At 36.5% G+C, this 18,401-nt stretch overlaps 1 protein-coding gene across 3 annotated transcripts in view; it reads left to right on the top strand.

Annotated features, from left to right (window-relative positions):
* EMB1687 (ribonuclease P family protein / Rpp14 family protein) overlaps positions 1-6,323 on the top strand; it is an 82,431-nt gene extending 76,108 nt beyond the window's left edge. For all 3 annotated transcript variants that reach the window (XM_089447054.1, XM_089447053.1, XM_089447052.1), the window contains exon 4: positions 5,868-6,323. In XM_089447054.1, coding sequence (XP_089303180.1) covers positions 5,868-6,016 — 149 coding nt within the window. In that variant the 3' untranslated portion in view covers positions 6,017-6,323. The remainder of the gene's footprint in view (positions 1-5,867) is intronic.
* The last annotated feature ends 12,078 nt before the right edge of the window (positions 6,324-18,401 follow it).

Raw genomic sequence — 18,401 nt, 5'->3', positions numbered from 1 at the left:
TCCAACTGCTCTTCCATAGACAACCCAACATGCAAGACATGCTCATCAGTCAACTATAGGTGGCTGCCGTTTTGAAGCTTTTTCATAGACCAGGATACCTCATCAATGGATACCTCATCAATGGATGTGTGCTCAACTGCCTCCTCCAATCTGTCTACTGGGGCTACCAAATGAAACTCCAACAGGGGTGACTCCTACGTCATCCTCGTGCTCCTCCTGCATGCCATTAGCCTCATCATCAACCAGCTGGAACATATCTAGATGAATTCCCTCCTCCATGGGTATGTTCTCTCTCATCTCGTCACTACCTCTGCCTCCCATCTTCGTCTCTGCAGTTTTACTACTAGCATTTTGTTCAACAATCATGCTCCTCTTATTTTCTTCATCTGTGGGTTAGCAACCACTGTTTCTTCTTGTTGCCCTTGCTGACAACCACTCTTTGCACTACCCCACTAGTCTCTCGATGCTCCTAGTAACATTTTCAAATTTCTCCTACTGAGACATTTTTGGGTATAAGTTCAATCTAGAGATAATGTGGGATTAGTGTTTTAGCCTCTAGAATTTTAGTCCACAATAGCACTTGTGCATATGTGTGATTTAGACCCACAGTTGGCCAAAATCATGCTTTGATACCACTTGAATATTCCTAATGGAAATTTACAATGATAAACAAAGCAAACATAGCCAAAAACACATAGAAAATTACTCAAACATCAGAACACCGTTGAGCCATTTTATTATAATAAGAAGAGAGTACAATGAGGTGCTGGGGAGAGTACAATGAGTTGCTGGGAAGAGTGCACCTAGGCTTGCTCAAGGCAAGCTAGCTAAGCCCAAATGAACAATAAGAAGTCCCTCTCAAACCTGCTGCTACTCTATCCTAGCTCTGCTTTGAAACTGCCCCAAAATACGCTGCTAGTTGCCAAGAACTATTGCTAGGGCCTCCTCCTGTGCTCAAAAAATTTCGGGAAATTAACCCCAGACTCTCCACCAATAACCCACAAAAATCCACAAAGGAATTGGCCAAATGTTGACCTCAGAATTTCGGCCCAAATTTCCCTAGATCCTCTAGTTGCTGGCTGAATTGGGATCCCTGTTTGACCCCTCAAATTTGCCGAGAAAATTCTGCCAAATTATTTATTGGGTCCTTGTCAAAAACCCAGAAAGGGTTTGTCTTAGTTTTGACACTCCAAAATTGACCCCAGATGCTTGGCCCTCCTCTACGCGCAGAAGATGTAACCTGCAACAGATTCTATGTTTGCTGCTCCTCCAAAGTGCTGGAAAAGTACCCAAAATAGTTGCAATCTCCAACAAAGTACCTCCCCGGACTCCGCTTCAAGCCTCCTCAAGCCTCAACCCTAAAATCACTTCACTCCTCAACCTCCTAGCGTGCCTCCTCCAAGAATTGTGCAATCCCTATGCTGCTGTTGCTGAGCCTCTTCACAAGCTCGCACTCCCTACTGCTGGAACAATAAAAAATGATGGAACTCCCTCCTTGGGTTGGCACTCGAAGTCCACCGAAGCAAGAGTTGAGATCTTCGCTTGGAGACACTCGTGTGCTAAACAACACTTGCAAACTTGGCTTCAGCTCAAGTGTGCTATGTCAAAGACAATTTTCTCAAAGATGAATGAACGACCAAAATGAGTGCCCCTTGCTCTATTTATCAAAGAGTCTCCAAGATGCCCATGTGGCCCCAACTCGACTTTCCCCACCAACTTTGCTCCAATGAGAGCGTCTTCAACATTTGGGCTTTTATTCTCCATGGGGTGGCCCCCACGTTCCACTAGAGCCGCAATATTTCCCTTCCTTCCTAATGTTTGGGCCCCCTCTTAATCCCAAAATTCATGTGGGACCTCTGAACCCACATCTCTTAAGTGCAAACATGAAATTAGACAAAATTGGGCAAGATTGATATTTCTCATAGCAATATTGCTAAGTGGGAATATCACAAGGATGGATTGGATGGGCTGCAGCATGGTTTGGTTGGTGTGTCATTGGTTACTAACTTACTCATGAGAGTGACTCTGACTCAGATAGTGACACTCCCATTGATGGTCTTAATGACTTCATGCAGCAGATGGATGTAGAGGACCAATCAATGTGGTTGACTCCTTGATGCTCATTATATTTTTAATGTTCATTGTCCATTGTTAATTTTCAGTTTTAACTTTTCAGTCTTTACTCTAGATATTGATGAGCTTAGATTGTGTTCGAGTCATCACTCTTTGCTATTTTTGAGTAATTTCAATTTACTATTTCAAACTTCAATATCTAGTATTTTGCTTAGTACTATTTAGAATGATGAATGATGGATCTGAATCAATGTATTTCATTTTTGAATCTGAATCTGGATTGTGTTTAAGTCATTTACAAATTTAAATTTAGTATTTACATTGCACAGTGACAAATTTCCATGTGATGAATTTGTATAATCCAAATTTAGATGACACGTAGGCCTTTTGATGCCATCCTTTTACCATTAGCCCTTTAACACCTAAATAATGTATATGGTGCCACAAAGTTTACCCCACTTAAAATAAATCACGAAGTCTTTCAGGGCAGAAGGTTTTTGCTTCAATATATGTTGTAATAATTTCCATCAGACATTCCCCATTCATGCATAGTTCTTGGACTCTCCTACCCTTTATCTTAAAAGTGGGGTATAGATGAGGCCATCTGATGGTATCAAAATGTGGGTGGGGGTGAGGGTGCGGGTGGCGGTGGAGGAGGAGGGGGGGTCCTTTGAAAGTGTGGCTCAAGATCTAAGTTTTAGTCCATTGACATATGGTAAGTTAAATAAAAAAAAATTGCTAACCATGACACATTTCTGGCAAAAGTTGTTTCTAAATATAACAAGCTGTGCTCATAGGGTTTCAAAATTTATCAAAAGGATTCCACTCATGCAAGGATGAATTTTACGCACATCAGAATTAATGCTCCAGTATAGTGGATCAATTTATAAGTCTGGTTCATTTATGCTGCTGTATTGGCGCTAAACTTTATTACACATAGCTTTCCATTTGGGATCTCTCAGATTATGCAGTAGAGAAGCATTGAAATTGGATGCATGCTCGGAGACTTGTATGAACTCGGTGCTTATTCTGGTTATTGGCTACCTCAAGATGTTTGATGAAGTATGGGACTTGAATTGAATCTGAGGCCGTGATAGTGGAGACATGGATTATGGAAAGGGACAACTATTCACAGTGATCGCCTCGTTAGGTTAAGCCAACGAAAGTTTGCTTGATCATTTCTCCACTAACCGTGCTGGCTTTCCAGATGGTGGATGGGTTGTGTCCAGGATGATGTTAGCAACATTGTCTCTTCTGCTGAATGGGGCATGCATCTGGATGCAAGAGTTAAAATAATGGTCAAGTGCCTTGATTTTAGTTGGTTTGTATCGATGAAGATATAGATACAAGGTGGCCATAACTGTAGATGCACAAGGGAATGTTGCAGACTGCATGGCAGTCTCAACATGTGTACTTTTGAATGGGTTGAACTTGCTGCTTGTAAACTTTATCTATGGTTTTGTCTCTGGCTAGTCGGATCTGATCTGGCTAGTAGTGCATTGGCTTGTTTTGCGGCTATATGTGGATCGATTGTTAGTGCTGCTTATGAAACAGTGTTTAGTATCCAGCCTTATTTATATTAAATTTATGTGCACTGCTTGCATTATCTATATGAATAAAATAAAAGTTGTGCAAAGCAATGTTACATTTATCGTTATCGGCAATTTATCGCCGGGGTCCAAAATTTTAATTATTGGCAATATCAGGAAAATTGTCAAAATTATCGGGAAACTTTAAAAAATACAAAAATATTAATTTTTTTCTCAATGTTTTAACTTCTTAAACAATATCAACATCAAGCAAACACATTGCTACATAAATATGAAAATAAAATCGATATATAATATGTACAAGATGTCAAGTGATACATCAGACATCGATATTGAAATATGATATTTGTCCCGAGTCATAAGACCTAATAGAATGATACAAAAATCATATCAAAACAAAAAATTTGCACCTCAAGAGATGAATCATGGCAATGAAAACAACGCATTTCCCCTTGTTTGCTTGATGGAAAATGGTCACAACATCTTCCGCTGGACCAAAAGATTGGTCAACCAAAAAATACTTAAAATATTCAAATTTTGAAAAGAACATATAATTCATGTGCATCCATATGAATCCAAATTATTATACAAAAATATGCAAAATTTCTCATGGATATAGCAAGAGTGCATATAACCAAAATGTTGGGAATCACAATTGCCGTTACACCAAAACCCACAGCGTTAGTCAATGATTGCATCGCCAGAGATAAGGATCCATGAGAAGTGGTTAGTCCATGTCACGAAACACATGGGGAGCGTTGGTTTATCCAATGTCCAACAATCCCCCCCCAAACGCGCGCTGGGTGTGTATCGAACTCGTGACCTATGCTCTGATACCACTTGTTGGGAATCACGATTGCCATTACACCAAAACCTGCAGGTGCTAGTCAATGATTGCATCACCAGAGATAAGGATCCACGAGAGGCGGTTAGTCCATGTCACGAAACACACGGGGAGCGTTGGTTTATCTAATGTCCAACACAAAATATTATTGAGTGCAAGGCATATCCAAATAAAAAAAGATCAATAGAGACACTCTAAATGGCCTCTGATATCCAAAGAAAATCATGCTACAACAAATAGCTACATAACATCAAAATCATTGCCTAAATTGGGATCCTCTTCATCAAGATCACCTGCTAAGTATTAAAATAAGATAGAAAAAGCCTAACATCCTAATCAATGATTTTGCTTGAATAATTGAGCGAAGTGTACATTTTTACTAGGGTCATGAATAATTGAGCGAAGTGTACATTTTTACTAGGGTCATGAAGGAGAAGCTCAACAGTCAATTCCACTAACGTTGAGGTAAATAGAGGGCTTGGTGATCTTGATTAAATGTTAGCTCCATACCCTTGTATATCACAAAATGTAGTAGAAACATTGCAATCCTACCAATCGTGAAATACTAAAAACTGTGAAGTCTGCTGGATTTTGAGTGGGATCTAAAATTCTACTTTCTCGATATAAAATCCAATGAGGTTGGAACCACCGTCAAATATCCTAAGTCAATTACTGGTAATGTTAAAAAGTGGCATTTTCCTTTATCTTTCTTTTTCATCAAGAATTTAATATTATCATTAACTACTAGGTTATGTATCTCATGAGATGAATTATGGGAAATGAAAACAATTAACCCTTCTTTGCTTGATGGAAATAGTTATAATATCCTCACAGTTCAATCCCTTAACTCATTTTTAAAAATTAGGGTCAAAAGAAAAATTAATTGTTAATAAGTTGAAATTGACAGAGGCAGGGCGATAATTATAAAGTTACAGTGATAATTACCTAAATTACTGTGATAATTTCAAAAGGGAAAATTATCGCAATAATTACTGCCGATATTATTGCCGAGGTTGGTTTTGGTGATATTATCGCGATAATTCCGATGGTATCGCGATAAGTGCAACATTCCTGCCAAATAATGTGACAAGTTAGAAGAGTAAGGGAATATTTAAAATAGAGAGCAATAATTTTAGAGAATATTGTTTTTCGTCACCTGATTCTCATCTTATGAGCATTGTTGAAGTTCCTTGTATGATTGGTCTAAAAAAATTTCATGTTCGGTAAATTCATACCATGGCTTATAGTTTTGTTTACTCGAGAATTGCATGAAGGGGTGTCTGCAATACGAATTTTCTGTTTGAAAAGTAATGTCTCTAAAAACTTAAAAAAGTAAATATTTAATGGTGGTTGAAGTTAATGTAAAAACTGCTCAAGCTAGTTTCTGTTTTGTTGTGCAGGGAGCATTAGAGCTTGCAGGAACTATGCTCTTAAGTATGACGAAGCAAAGTTCGAGCAATATAAGCTCATGAGAGGAGATGAACTATCTGAGGCCATATTTACACTTGTACATAATTGTTTTGAAGAACTCAAAGTTTTGGAAGGGTAGAGCTGGGTGTTTAACAGTTTACATACCCTTGGAAATTCATCAGGTTATTAGATTGTTTATTTCAATAGCTGGTTTAGTATTTAGCGTCGAGAAATTTCTAGGATGCAGTCAAAATTTATCTCCTTTGTAGACTCTTACTAATTTTTTTTTTTTTTTTTTAGTATTTTGGGTTAGGATTTTAACTCTTATAAGATTTTTGGTCAAGGTTAATAACATGGTTAGATTGTAGACTTTTCAGGTCTAACATGGGTTTTTGAGTTGGGCTAATCTGAATCTCAATAGTATAAACCATTCTGCTTGTTTTGTATCTTCTTTCATGCATATGCATTACTTGAATGATTTGCATGGGCAAATAAGTTCTTTCTTTTATATTGTAGATTAATTTTATGGGTCGTTATCAATATTTGTATTTTCGAAAGTAAGTAATAGTGGGGCTGAATCCTTGAAAGCATTTGTTAACGGATCCTTCATATTCCTCGGAAGGTTTGTGTTTGAATGAGTCTAAGATTATTGATCTAACAATGGTCAACAATGGTTACAAGGGATGAATTTCTTTAAAGTATGACATATTTATAGTTTCATCTAGAATGAATTTTATGGAGGTATCATATAGAATCAATGCCAACTTTATGGAGTTTGTTTGGTACCGTATATGAACAATGCTAAGTTTACACCAATCTATGCATTTCATTGGGGTCAAGAACTACGATTTGTTAACTCATTTTGCACAAAGAGAGAATCAATCATGTTTACCTGAAACCTTGAAAGTTTAGAAGGTTCTGCGTAAATTTTGTTTGTTGGACCACACACTACATTTTTGGGATCGTGTGATACTTCTAATATTTTTGGTTTTAATAGAAATAATATTCACAGAAAATAATTGTTAACATATTTGAATGATGTGTATGTTTATGAGAGATTTTTCGGCGTAAATCACATGATATTTCATTTGTCGGCGCATTTCGAACCAACCAGCGTGGTTCATCGTCAGGACAAGTTGAAGAATCAGATCAAGCTTTGCATATTAAATAGTCAGAGCAAAACCTCTAACGGCTATATTTACTTACCAGGTAATGGCTATATTGACTAACGACTAAATTTGACTAGGAAACAGTTAGTTGGACTGGACCAGAGGCATAAAAATAAGTTAATTTAATTGATTATTAAATTGATAGTTAGTTATATTATTATTAAATTAAAAGTCAAAGGGACATATGAATTTTACCTAGAGGTTTTAACTATTTTATAATCTATATATATATATATATATTAAATTAATAGTATAAAATGTATTAACTATTTAATAAATATATATAAAAATATAAATATTAGAATAAGTCAAGTGTTAGAAAGAATAAAACTATAATATTTTAAATATTCAGATTTAATTAATTGTTTATTAACATATTATCATATAACGATTAAAGTAATTATATTTATTTTATCATTAAAATTATTAGCATAAAAAAAAAACCACATATATCAATCAATAAAGAACAAAGGCCAAAGGATATGGGATAACAAGAACAAGCAAAAAACGAGGGAGTGGAGGAAGGGAAGAAAACGACTAGGAAGAGAGCGTTGGGACCCAACAACGACTGATCTTCCAACCATCCTCTCTATTGAGATTGCTTGGCCTTTTTTCAATTCAAGGGCTTCCCTAATTTTTCGATGATGGAACTGCGAAACTCTAGCAATAACACTAGCTTCCTCAATACAAACATGATGTTTGGTTTTCTCCGCGTGTTCTGCTAAAGCGAAAGACATGGTTCTCCTATGTTTAAGGTCAGCGGCGTGCTCACTAATCCTTTGATTAATGGAGTGACCAGTCTCACCAATATAGGGGGTCCCACAGGAACAAGGGATAATATATACCCCTTTCATATCCTTAAGGTCGATAGGATCCTTCACTGATCTGAGGGACTTACGATGGTGTTAAGAGGCCTAAAGGTCGCGGGGACATTATGCTTCTTAAGAATCTTCGCAATCTTATCAGTGGTCCCTTGAACAAACAGAAGATGGACACGAGGAATCCGCTCCTTTGGTTCTCTTTTAGTTAGTGAATTCTTGGCAACTTTGAGGAAAGCTTTCTGACCCATGTATCTACTATAACCATTCTCAACAAAGACATCAAGGAGATGGGATTTCTCCCTCTCGAAGCTCTTTTCATCAAAGATCCTTAGGGCACGAGTAGCAAGGGTGTTGAGAACACCCATCTTCTGAGCCGGGAAATGGGTGTTGAGAACACACATCTTCTAAGATGTGTATGTTTTTAGATTTAAAAATATTCTAAAGCAGGTAAAGTTAACAATAATGTTATAAACGGTGGATAGTACTACTACCCACCCATCAGGTTGAGAAGAAAACAAAATAAAATAAATTTTACAACGAAATGTTGGACGACAATCACATGCATCAAATGATTTTGAAATTTTGGATGATTTCATTTTGCGTTAGACCAAGAAAGATGGTAAAAATCTATTAGTTTATTTTGATCAATTTAAATGGAGAAATTTTCTGAAGTAGCTGTATGTAAATATGGACTTCAGTTTCGCACCCACGAGGGTGGATTTTTGATCTTTATTGTGGTCCATGGACCTGCACAGCACACCCTTAGGGGTCTCATTGTAAATACTAAGTTAATAGTGGATAGACAACCACGGTACAACATATGCCAATGGGCATCTACAACATGTAATTTCACCTTATGAAATTATGAATTTTCTTTCAGGGAAAAAAAAAGATAGTCATAACTTTTCCCAAAGAATGACTTATCAAACCTTATGTGTATTTATACGTGTTTGTTGCACTCAATCAATATACTCATATATAATAATGTATCAATAATTTTGTACTAATTAGTCATAATGATCATTATTATATATTGATTATAAATAATGATAGTCATAAATTTTCCCAAAGGACATGGCTTATCAAACCTTGTGTGTATTTGTACATGTTTGTTGCGCACACACACTTCATGATAGGATTGTTTCATGCATTCATGATGCTCTCATGAAGTAAACCACTAGGTTTATTGTAACACTGATAGCCACTCATTGGGATACGTTACTACCTTTGCAATTTAAAGTCCATCAAGTTCGTGCAATCTCTGATACCATGATAAATTATATCCACTAGAGCCCAACATCAATCAAAATACAAATTAACTACTTTGTAACTTTGTTTGGTCACCATGCCATGCATAATTTTGTGATTCAAGTACCATTGCTACCTTAATAGATCTATGTTTGCACACACACACACACACACAACCTATTAAGCATGCAAGATTACACATGCTTCATAGCTAACATATAAACGTAGAAATATCACATCAAAAGCATATGAAACATAATAAAAAATACTTATCTTTTAAACAAAACACTAAGGGGCTATAAACCTCGTATGTTCCACCCAACTATAAATATCACTATGTAGTGTCCCATTTTTCCTAAAACAATTTTGTGACACCTAATGAGGGTGATATTTTTATGGATTATGTATGACAGATGTTATGGACTTGGATCAGTGACTTGATTGGGGAATGTTATTGTAAATATTTGTTATGAATAAAATATTCATAAAAATATTAAATACATAAATATTAATAATTAATTAAGTAATTATTAAACATTATTATGTATGAAGAGGTAAATAGTAAAAAAGACACAATTATTCACCCTTTGTGGCCAGTCACTGCCTATATAGGCAAACCGCCATGAAGGTATTGTACACCATTCAATTTATCAATAATAAAAATATTACTTATTACACATACAATACACAACAACATACTTTATATCTCTACGTTCAAGTTTTCTCCTTGAATAGTGGTACCAGAGCATATTGTTGAAGTATACAAACTTTGTTTGTTACAGTGGTATCAGAGCATACCGTTGAAGTATATGAACCTTGTTTGTTACAATATTACATACATAGTTATATTTTTTCTTATGTGTCAATATATGACTAATTATATGTATCAGATCAACTTTGACGTATATCTCTTTTCGTTTTCCATCTAGTTTATGACATGAATGTGACATATGAATGAAAGCTATTGTGTGAAATAGTTAACTGACTGTAATCTTTTCTATGATACATGATTTACATGATTATGTATGCTTAACCTTGTATTGAGCAGGATTTGATAGGAAACTAAGTTATTTTCTAAGAAGGGTGCTGGAATCAAGAGTAACCATGGAGGTCACACACACATTTGAGTAAAACAAGATTAAGTTTTTGTTATTTGCTAGGTAATGTGAGTCTTGAGATGACCGACATGCCTAACCTGTGGCTTGAGTAGCCATGACCTAGAGGCATTTAAGTCGTCAAAATCACCTAGGGAATTATTATAAAAGTTGAATCTTCCTTTCACACATTCAATACGTTGGTATATTACTTGTTTAGATATCATGCAATCAAATTTGTAGTGTTGGAAATATTGAGGGGGTAGGGGGGGTCGTGAATCAATATTTCATAAATTTCAACAATTAAAGTATCAAAACGATTAGCCAATAATATCACATCAAATAAACACACGATTATATATGTAGAATGTTTTAATATTACAAAGGAAACTACACCTTTTTGTTTACTAGCTACAACTAGAAGGGCTATCAACATAGGTGGACATGCATCTAGATTTACTGAATTTTTGCAACCGTGTCATCATTATATCAAAAGCGCATTCTCCCTTTGACATCAATGACAAATTCTTTCAACAATTGCCTCCTTTGTCACTGATGTCAACACTCATGCTCCACCTGTCTTCATGTTTCACTTCCTTCATCTCCATTTTGCACTTCCTTTTCTCTCTCCCTTTGGCATCAATGGCAAAGGGTGACTATTGTCTTTGGGGCTGCTCCCCCTGAACATATGGCACTCAGCATGACTTTTGTCTTCTTATCCTTTCCTTCTTTGTCATTTTCATGACTCTTTTGCTTGGCTAAGTTTTTTTTGCTATGTTTGGTCTAGAATACATATGTTGTTTGGTCTTCTTGTGGCTGTTGCAATCAATCTTCTTGAGTTCTCTTCTTTGATTTCATACTTTCAAGAGTCAAATGAGAGATTGTACCCTTGATCACACATCTTGGCAACACTAAGAAGATTGTGCTTCAAATCCTTAACTAGCAAAACTTTTTGTGCTTTCATATGTTCACTTCCAAGACTTTCCACACCTGTTCCAAGTATCTTGACAAAAGAATTATCTCCAAACGCAACAATACCACTCTTTTCTTTTAAGCTGAAAAATTTGTTTCGATCTCCATTTATATGTGTCGAGCATCGAATGTCTATGTACCATTCATCTTCTTTATCTTCAATGATCAATGTTAAGTTGCAATCTTCCTTCTTTTTCCTTTCCCATTTCATACCTGGCTTTTCTCTCTTTATGATTGGAGCATTTTAAAGCCTGCAATCCTATGCCTTCTGACCAAGATTATTACATTTGTAGCACAAAATATTCTGATTCATTAGTGGTTCAAATGGATTGTAGTTTCTATGGGTAGATCCATGAACATTTCCTGATATGTTCCTTCCATACTCATTTATTTTGTATTGATTTTACAATGGATTGCTTTATGCCCAAAATTTCCCCAGGAATAACAATGACCAAGAAAAATATTTTCATACTTGGGAGAGTAGGATGATTTTCTAAAGTTGTTATGTCTTGAAGGTGGTTAAATCCATTGTTGATCTTGGATGTTCTTAGGAACATGAGCAAAACTTCTTGAAGTAGCAACATTTATAAATTCCCCTTTAATTTCCTCCTTCAAAGGCTTGGAGCTTGTGCCTTCCTTGCTTGAAGATGTGCCTTCATAACCAAGACCTGTTTTATCACCTGGAGATCTTTGACAACTAATAATATTATCCAACACTAGTGAGCTATTCAAGTTCTTGTTAAGCTTATCAACTTCAACTTTCAATGTTACAACTTCCTCTTCAAGCTTCTTACACTCTTCTTCATTCTTCTTCATTTGGATCTTCATCACTTCCTCAATTCTTTTTGCTTCTTCAAGATGAACTTTTAAAGAGACAATTTCCTCATCATGCTTTTCAAGAAACTTTCTCAATTATCAGTTTTTATTTCTAAACAAGGCGCTTTCCTTTTCACTACAACTTTTCTTGAAAGTCTTCATCCTCATGTTCAGCCTTTGAATCTTTTTTGAGTCCCCATATGATAATCTATTGGTTCTTCATCATCTAAATCATTGAAATTTTCATCATCATGGTCATTATCTTGATTTTATTGAGTTGTGAAGAGAACTCTTACATCAGGTTCTTCTATATCACTTTCTTCTGAAGAGCTACTGTTCTCTTTAGAATAAATATTTTTCTTATGAAAACTTTTCTTTTCCTTGAAAATACATCTCTTAGCATAATGTGTTAGTTTTTGTAGCATCAAATGTGTTTTAGCCTCGAAATTTGGTGGAGAGGCTAGAATGCATGAGATATCTAAAACCCAAATATTGTTTATGGAAATTCCACATAGAGATGAATTAATTAGATTATTAACCTATCTTTTTTAATGTTTCCTAAGTCTAAACTTAGGAAAACTGGTTAATTAATCAGAATTAATTAAGTCAAGGTGAGAATAGTCTAGAAACCCACATGGATTGACTTCAAGATGACCCTAGCCCTTGATTAACTTTTAATCTTGGTTGTTGGTGCTCCAACAAAGGATTACAAGAATAAGTCAATGGGCACTTGGAGAACACACTAGACACACTTGATCATTAGTTCCTTGTGTAGATCGAGCTAGCGGCAAGAGTTCAAGCTAGAGAGGGACACAGTGTCAGCGAGGGGAAGGGACAATGATCTAAAGGAATATTTCCAGATATGGAGAGGAAACAACAAGAGGCTGATTTATTCCCAGTGCAGGCAGCGTGAGTGCACGTAGCATGAGTGCAAGCAGAAGCTTGAGTACAGGCAACCACGCTAGTACAAGCAGAAGCCTGAGTATGGGCAGCCACGCGAGTACAGGCAGAAGCTTGAGTATGGGAAGTAGCACAAGTATGAGCAGAAGGTAAGTGCATGCAACCGCGTGAGTACAGGCAACACGAGTGCCGAGGTTGCTTGTGGAGGAAGGGAAATTCCCTTAGATAATTTTGACTAGATTTTCTTGCTGTGGATTGTTAGTTTCAGGCATCCAAATTTTACTCAGAATTTCACTGTTGCATAATAATAAAACCCTCATCCACTACACCGATTTTCCCAAGTTGGGTTTTTCTGGGGACATTCATCCAAAAATAACAATGTCATATTTTTATGTGTCCTAGATTTTCTCAGATTCCAGCGCTAATTTTCTTTCACAGTATTTATTTATGAAAATTACTATGTGAATTATTTGATATTTATCGTAGCAAATAATAGATAAATTATTAAATAAATTAACAATTAGAAAAATAATTTCCAGTTGTTGTTATAGATGAAATTTTCACATGGTATCAAAGCATGAGTGATCAACTGAGAAGTTTAGAAGCAGAGAAGGCAATTTCATTGTTCATAGGGGGCAACAGTCCGAAAATCTCGAAGGCTGCACAATAATTAGACAAGCAGATCAAATTCTTGGGCAAGGGTTCAATTTTTAGTTGCGGGTTCGCAGAAAAATTGATCTATCCAGAATATTGATTCCAATCGTTAGAGGGAGCAACAACAACTCATATTTTCGCTGACCAGATTCCTTGGTTGGACGCAGAGGGTTTTGCAACAGTTTGCAGTAGTAGAATAAGTGTTGGGTGGAAGAGAAAAACACACACAATAGAAGGAATATTTCTCTTAGGGAACTTTGAGTTTCAGAAATTCGATTTTCCAGTTGCAGATTGATAGTAGTTCCGAGTAGATATTCTCACTCTAGAAGGGAGTGCGAATAACAACTATAGTAGTCGAGCAGAGGGAAAGAGGGAGAATTTCGAGGTTTATTTTCTCCATTTTTGAGTTTTCAGATTTTGCAGCTTTGTAGGGATGATCGTACAAGATTTCCAGAGGAGGTTGTGCGAGTTAGACATAATGTAGATCTGGGCAGCGGATCGACTTCCAGTTGTCGGAGGCAGATACTAGAGGAAGTGCGAGTTGTATTGTGTGAGTTGCAAAGCAAAGGGTTCCAACCATGGACTAGGCTTGAAAGGAGCTAGTGGGGCACCAGATCCAGGAAGAGGAGGAGTATGAAACTCCAACGTGTTGAATGGGTAGGGTCCAACGCAGTTGCAACAAGGAGAATAGTCAGATCAATTTCGGATTGTTGCAGTGAGACCATCATCTTTGCTACAAGAGACCACAATATCATAGTAGCAGATTCAACGTCAGGAGACGTAATTTGTCATTAAACAGTTGCAAATCTAGTTGCAACTAGAACCCAAGAGACAGTTGCAGAGCTAGATGTAGTGACACAGGAAATGCAAATTTCCTAGTTGTAATATGCAAGTGCAATTCCAGCCATAAGATTCCCAACGCAAAACTACGTAGTCCAGTTTCTAGTGCAAAAGGAAAGTGCGAGTTTCCAAGAGGGAGCAAAGAAATTTCCCATAGGGAGATTGAGACTCAGAGGGAGTCTAGTTTCAGAGGGAGCATCCGTATGGAAGCTAATACTTCAGGATCTGGGTAGATCAAACTCATTATTGCAGTATTTGCAGCAACAATGCGGAATCATCTACATAGCTGTAGCAACAACAATATGAGTAGATTAGGTTTTTCCATGTTTGCAGACATACATCCAAGAGTGAGGTAGGGTGATTTGGTGATTTAGCCCCAGAGAAATGCAAAGATTCGATAGGATCCTTGAGGTGTGCTCCTCATGGATCATTATCTCCCTACAGGGCCCCACAATATTTAGTAGAAAGATTGACCAATGTTAGAGATGCAGTCAGGTTTTAGAGTGATAGTTGCAGACTAGTAATAGTCAGGTGCTGAGAATCGTAGTGCAGTGTTGACAACAATGCAAAGTGGCATAATGCAGAGTCAACAACAATGCATATTATTTAGTAGACAATGCAATGGCTAGTAGTAGTCAGGGCTCGGAAGAAAAATGCATCATATTGAAAACAATTGATTCAATATTTCAAATGCTTCTTAGTTGTAGTAGTTGCAGTTGCAACAACAACAAATGAGAGGGAGTTACAGTTGCAACAACAACAAATGGGAACAAATGAGGTAGTTGCAGTTGCAACAACAATAGATGAGAGGGAGTTGTAGTGCAAATGTAGAGTTGGAAGCAGTATAACAGTGTCAGCAACAACACATATGCAACATCAAAGTTACGTAGTGGTTGGTGGGTATCAATATCTAGACATCAACAATGTGACAGGAGGTGATATAGATACAATGTGTTGTGGCAGGGTGTGCAACACTAGAACACAGTCCTTGCTAAGAGGGAGTGTTAGTTTTTTTATAATCAGATGTGTTATAGCCTCAAAATTTTGTGGAGAGGCTAGAATGGATGAGATATTCGAAACCCAGAAATTTTTTATGGAAATTCCACCAAGAGATGACTTAATTAGATTATTAACCAATTTTTAATGTTTCCTAAGTCTAAACTTAAGAAAATTGGCTAATTAATCAGAATTAATTAAGTCAAGGTGAGAATAGTCTATAAACTCACATGGATTGACTTCAAGATGATCCTAGCCTTTAATTAAGTTTTAATCTTGGTCGTTGGTGATCTAACAAAGGATTATAAGAAGAAGTCGATGGGCACTTGGAGAACACACAGACACACTTGAGCAACAGTTCCTAGTGCAGATCGAGCTAGAAGGAAGAGTTCGAGCCAAAGAGGGACACAATGTCAGTGAGGGGTAGGGACAGTGATCCAGAGGAATATTTCTAGATCCGGAGAGGCAGCAACAAGAGGTCGAGTTATTCCTAGTGCAAGTAGCTCAAGTGCGGGCAACGCGGGTGCAAACAAAACCTGAGTATCGGCAACCACACGAGTACAGGTAGAAGCCTGAGTACGAGTAGAAGCGTGAGTACAGGCAGCCACACGAGTGCAGGCAACATGAGTATTGGGGTTGCTTGTGGAAGAAGGGAAATTCCCTTAGATAATTTCGACCAGATTTTCTTGTTGTGGATTTCCAGTTTTAGGCATCTAGATTATGCTCAGAATATCACTGTCGCATAATAATAAAACCCTCATCCGCTACACTGGTTTTCCCAAGTTGGGTTTTTCCAGGGACATTCGTCCAAAAATAATGGTGTCATATTTTTATGTGTGTGTGCTAGGTTTTCTCAAATTCCAACACTATTTTTCTTTCGCAATATTTATTTGGAAATTCACAGTGTGAATTATTTGATATTTGTCGTAGCATACAACAGATAATTGTTAAATAAATTAACAATTAGAGAAATAATTTCCAGTTGCTGTGATAGAAGAAATTTTCACGTAATGACCTATTCTACCACATTTAAATCATTTTAAAGGTAACTTACCTTTGTGTTTTTTGGTTCCCCTTTTTAAGTATCAAAATAATTAACTGATAACATCACATCAAATGAACAATATACATATATATATATATATATATATATATGATGCTCTAATATTACAAAGGAAGCTACAACTTTTGGTTTACTAGTGACAATTGGAAGGGCTATCAATATAGGTGGACATGCATATGAATTTACTGAATTTTTACAACTATACCATCATCAAATTAAAATCCCATTCTCCCTTTGACATCAATGACAAATTCTTCCAACACGTGCTTAAACAAGTTGGAAGAATATTTGTTATTAATGTCAAAGGAGACACCAACTCAAGTAGATAAACACTTAGGTTTGTAGAGGGCTCTAAGCCCTTTCCAATGAGCTATAACACGTCTCCTCACTCGTCTCTGATGAGGGGAAATGAATTTTTGAAGTGGGAAAATCATTTTTTTGACCTCCTCTACAAGTTGGCCTACATGAGGATAAGTCGACCCCTCTCCCAAAAGACATGTCTATTCAAACATAGAAGAATTATTTTAAATTAACATAAGTTCTCCTCCATTTGGCCATTCAACTCGGCAAGCAAGACAAAGAATAAACTCAGACTTGAGGTGGAAGATTAAGAGGTTCATACCTCCTAAACCTTGGAGTTGATTGAGGAATCAAGACGAGGGTTCTACCTTTGGGTTTTTTGGTAAAAATATTTACTGTGGATTTCATGTGATCTTGGAACATCTTGGCACAAACCTTTTTCTGAGTAGTATTCTTGGTCTTGGAGAAGAATTCTAGGAGAAAAATTCTAGGAGAAATATTCTTGGCCTTGAAGTAGACCATCCTGTAGTCTTGAGGTGCACCTTCGTTTGAGGTAAGACCTTAGCCTTGAGGCAAACGAACCACAAACTCCTGCAATCCTCGACCTTGAGGTAGCACAAGTTTTCGGGCCTGAGATAGGGGGGTTTATACTTATGGTAAAGCTTGTCCCGAGGAATACACTTTTGACCCTAGTCAACCCTTTAAAGGAGAAAAATGTTGATCAGTGGTTGTCATTGATGTCAACCCAAGCAACACTAGGGGCTACCTCTATCTTGCATGGGCATTTTGACTTGAAAACTCATATTATTTTGCATCAAAGTTCTTCTCGATGGATTCTACTCATCGAGATGTTTCTATTGATATATGGTACACCTCTCAGTTCTTCACAGTTTGAGAGTTACTTGCGTTCGGAGTTGGAAACCCCCATTAGTGGACTAAAACCCAAAAGGTTGAGACATCACCTTATTCCCCAACGATTGTCAATATATGACAGGGATTCTCACCATAATCTCACCTTGTATAAGTTGAATAAATTGAAAATCCAAAGATAGTAATCCAATCATTGACTTGACCATATGCCTAAGCCAATCATTGATTTCAAATTTTTAGTGGAATTGAAAGTTTTTCTATATAAATATTAATAAGGGGTAGTAATTAATTAAATTAAGGATATTTATTATTATTTAAGTAATAAGTACTAAGAGTTTTATTAAAGCTATTTTTTAAAGTATTTAGTATTTATTAAGAATCACTAAGTTATTAAAATATGAGATATTTGGATTACATGGCACATTTAAAATAATTTTTTAAATTCCTAAATTCCTAATATGCCTCCCTAACGTCTATCTCATAAAATTCTCTAATGTTCATATTTACAAGCCCCTTACAATTAAACCTTAGTCTATAAAAGAGATAATATACATCATTCTCCATGAAGTACTTTTATATGACTCATCCGTAAGATTGCTTCTGATTTTTTTTCGGTCATCCCTGGGGAAGTAACGCAGATCATTAGCAAGGGACAAGGTTTAATCTCTTTTGAAAGTTTAATTTTGCTAAAGACTTGTTTGAGTGCAGGACATCAGCCTTATGAAAATGACACAGAAGTGAGGGCTTATTACATTATTTTTCTGATTAATTTATGTCACCC

The sequence above is a fragment of the Pinus tabuliformis genome, chromosome X (assembly GCF_031772625.1).
Source record: "Pinus tabuliformis cultivar Carrire ecotype Pingquan chromosome X, CPIR1, whole genome shotgun sequence".
Classification (NCBI taxonomy): domain Eukaryota; kingdom Viridiplantae; phylum Streptophyta; class Pinopsida; order Pinales; family Pinaceae; genus Pinus; species Pinus tabuliformis.
The sequence above is the reverse complement of the archived record's forward strand: the minus strand, read 5'-3'. Positions and strand labels throughout refer to the sequence as shown.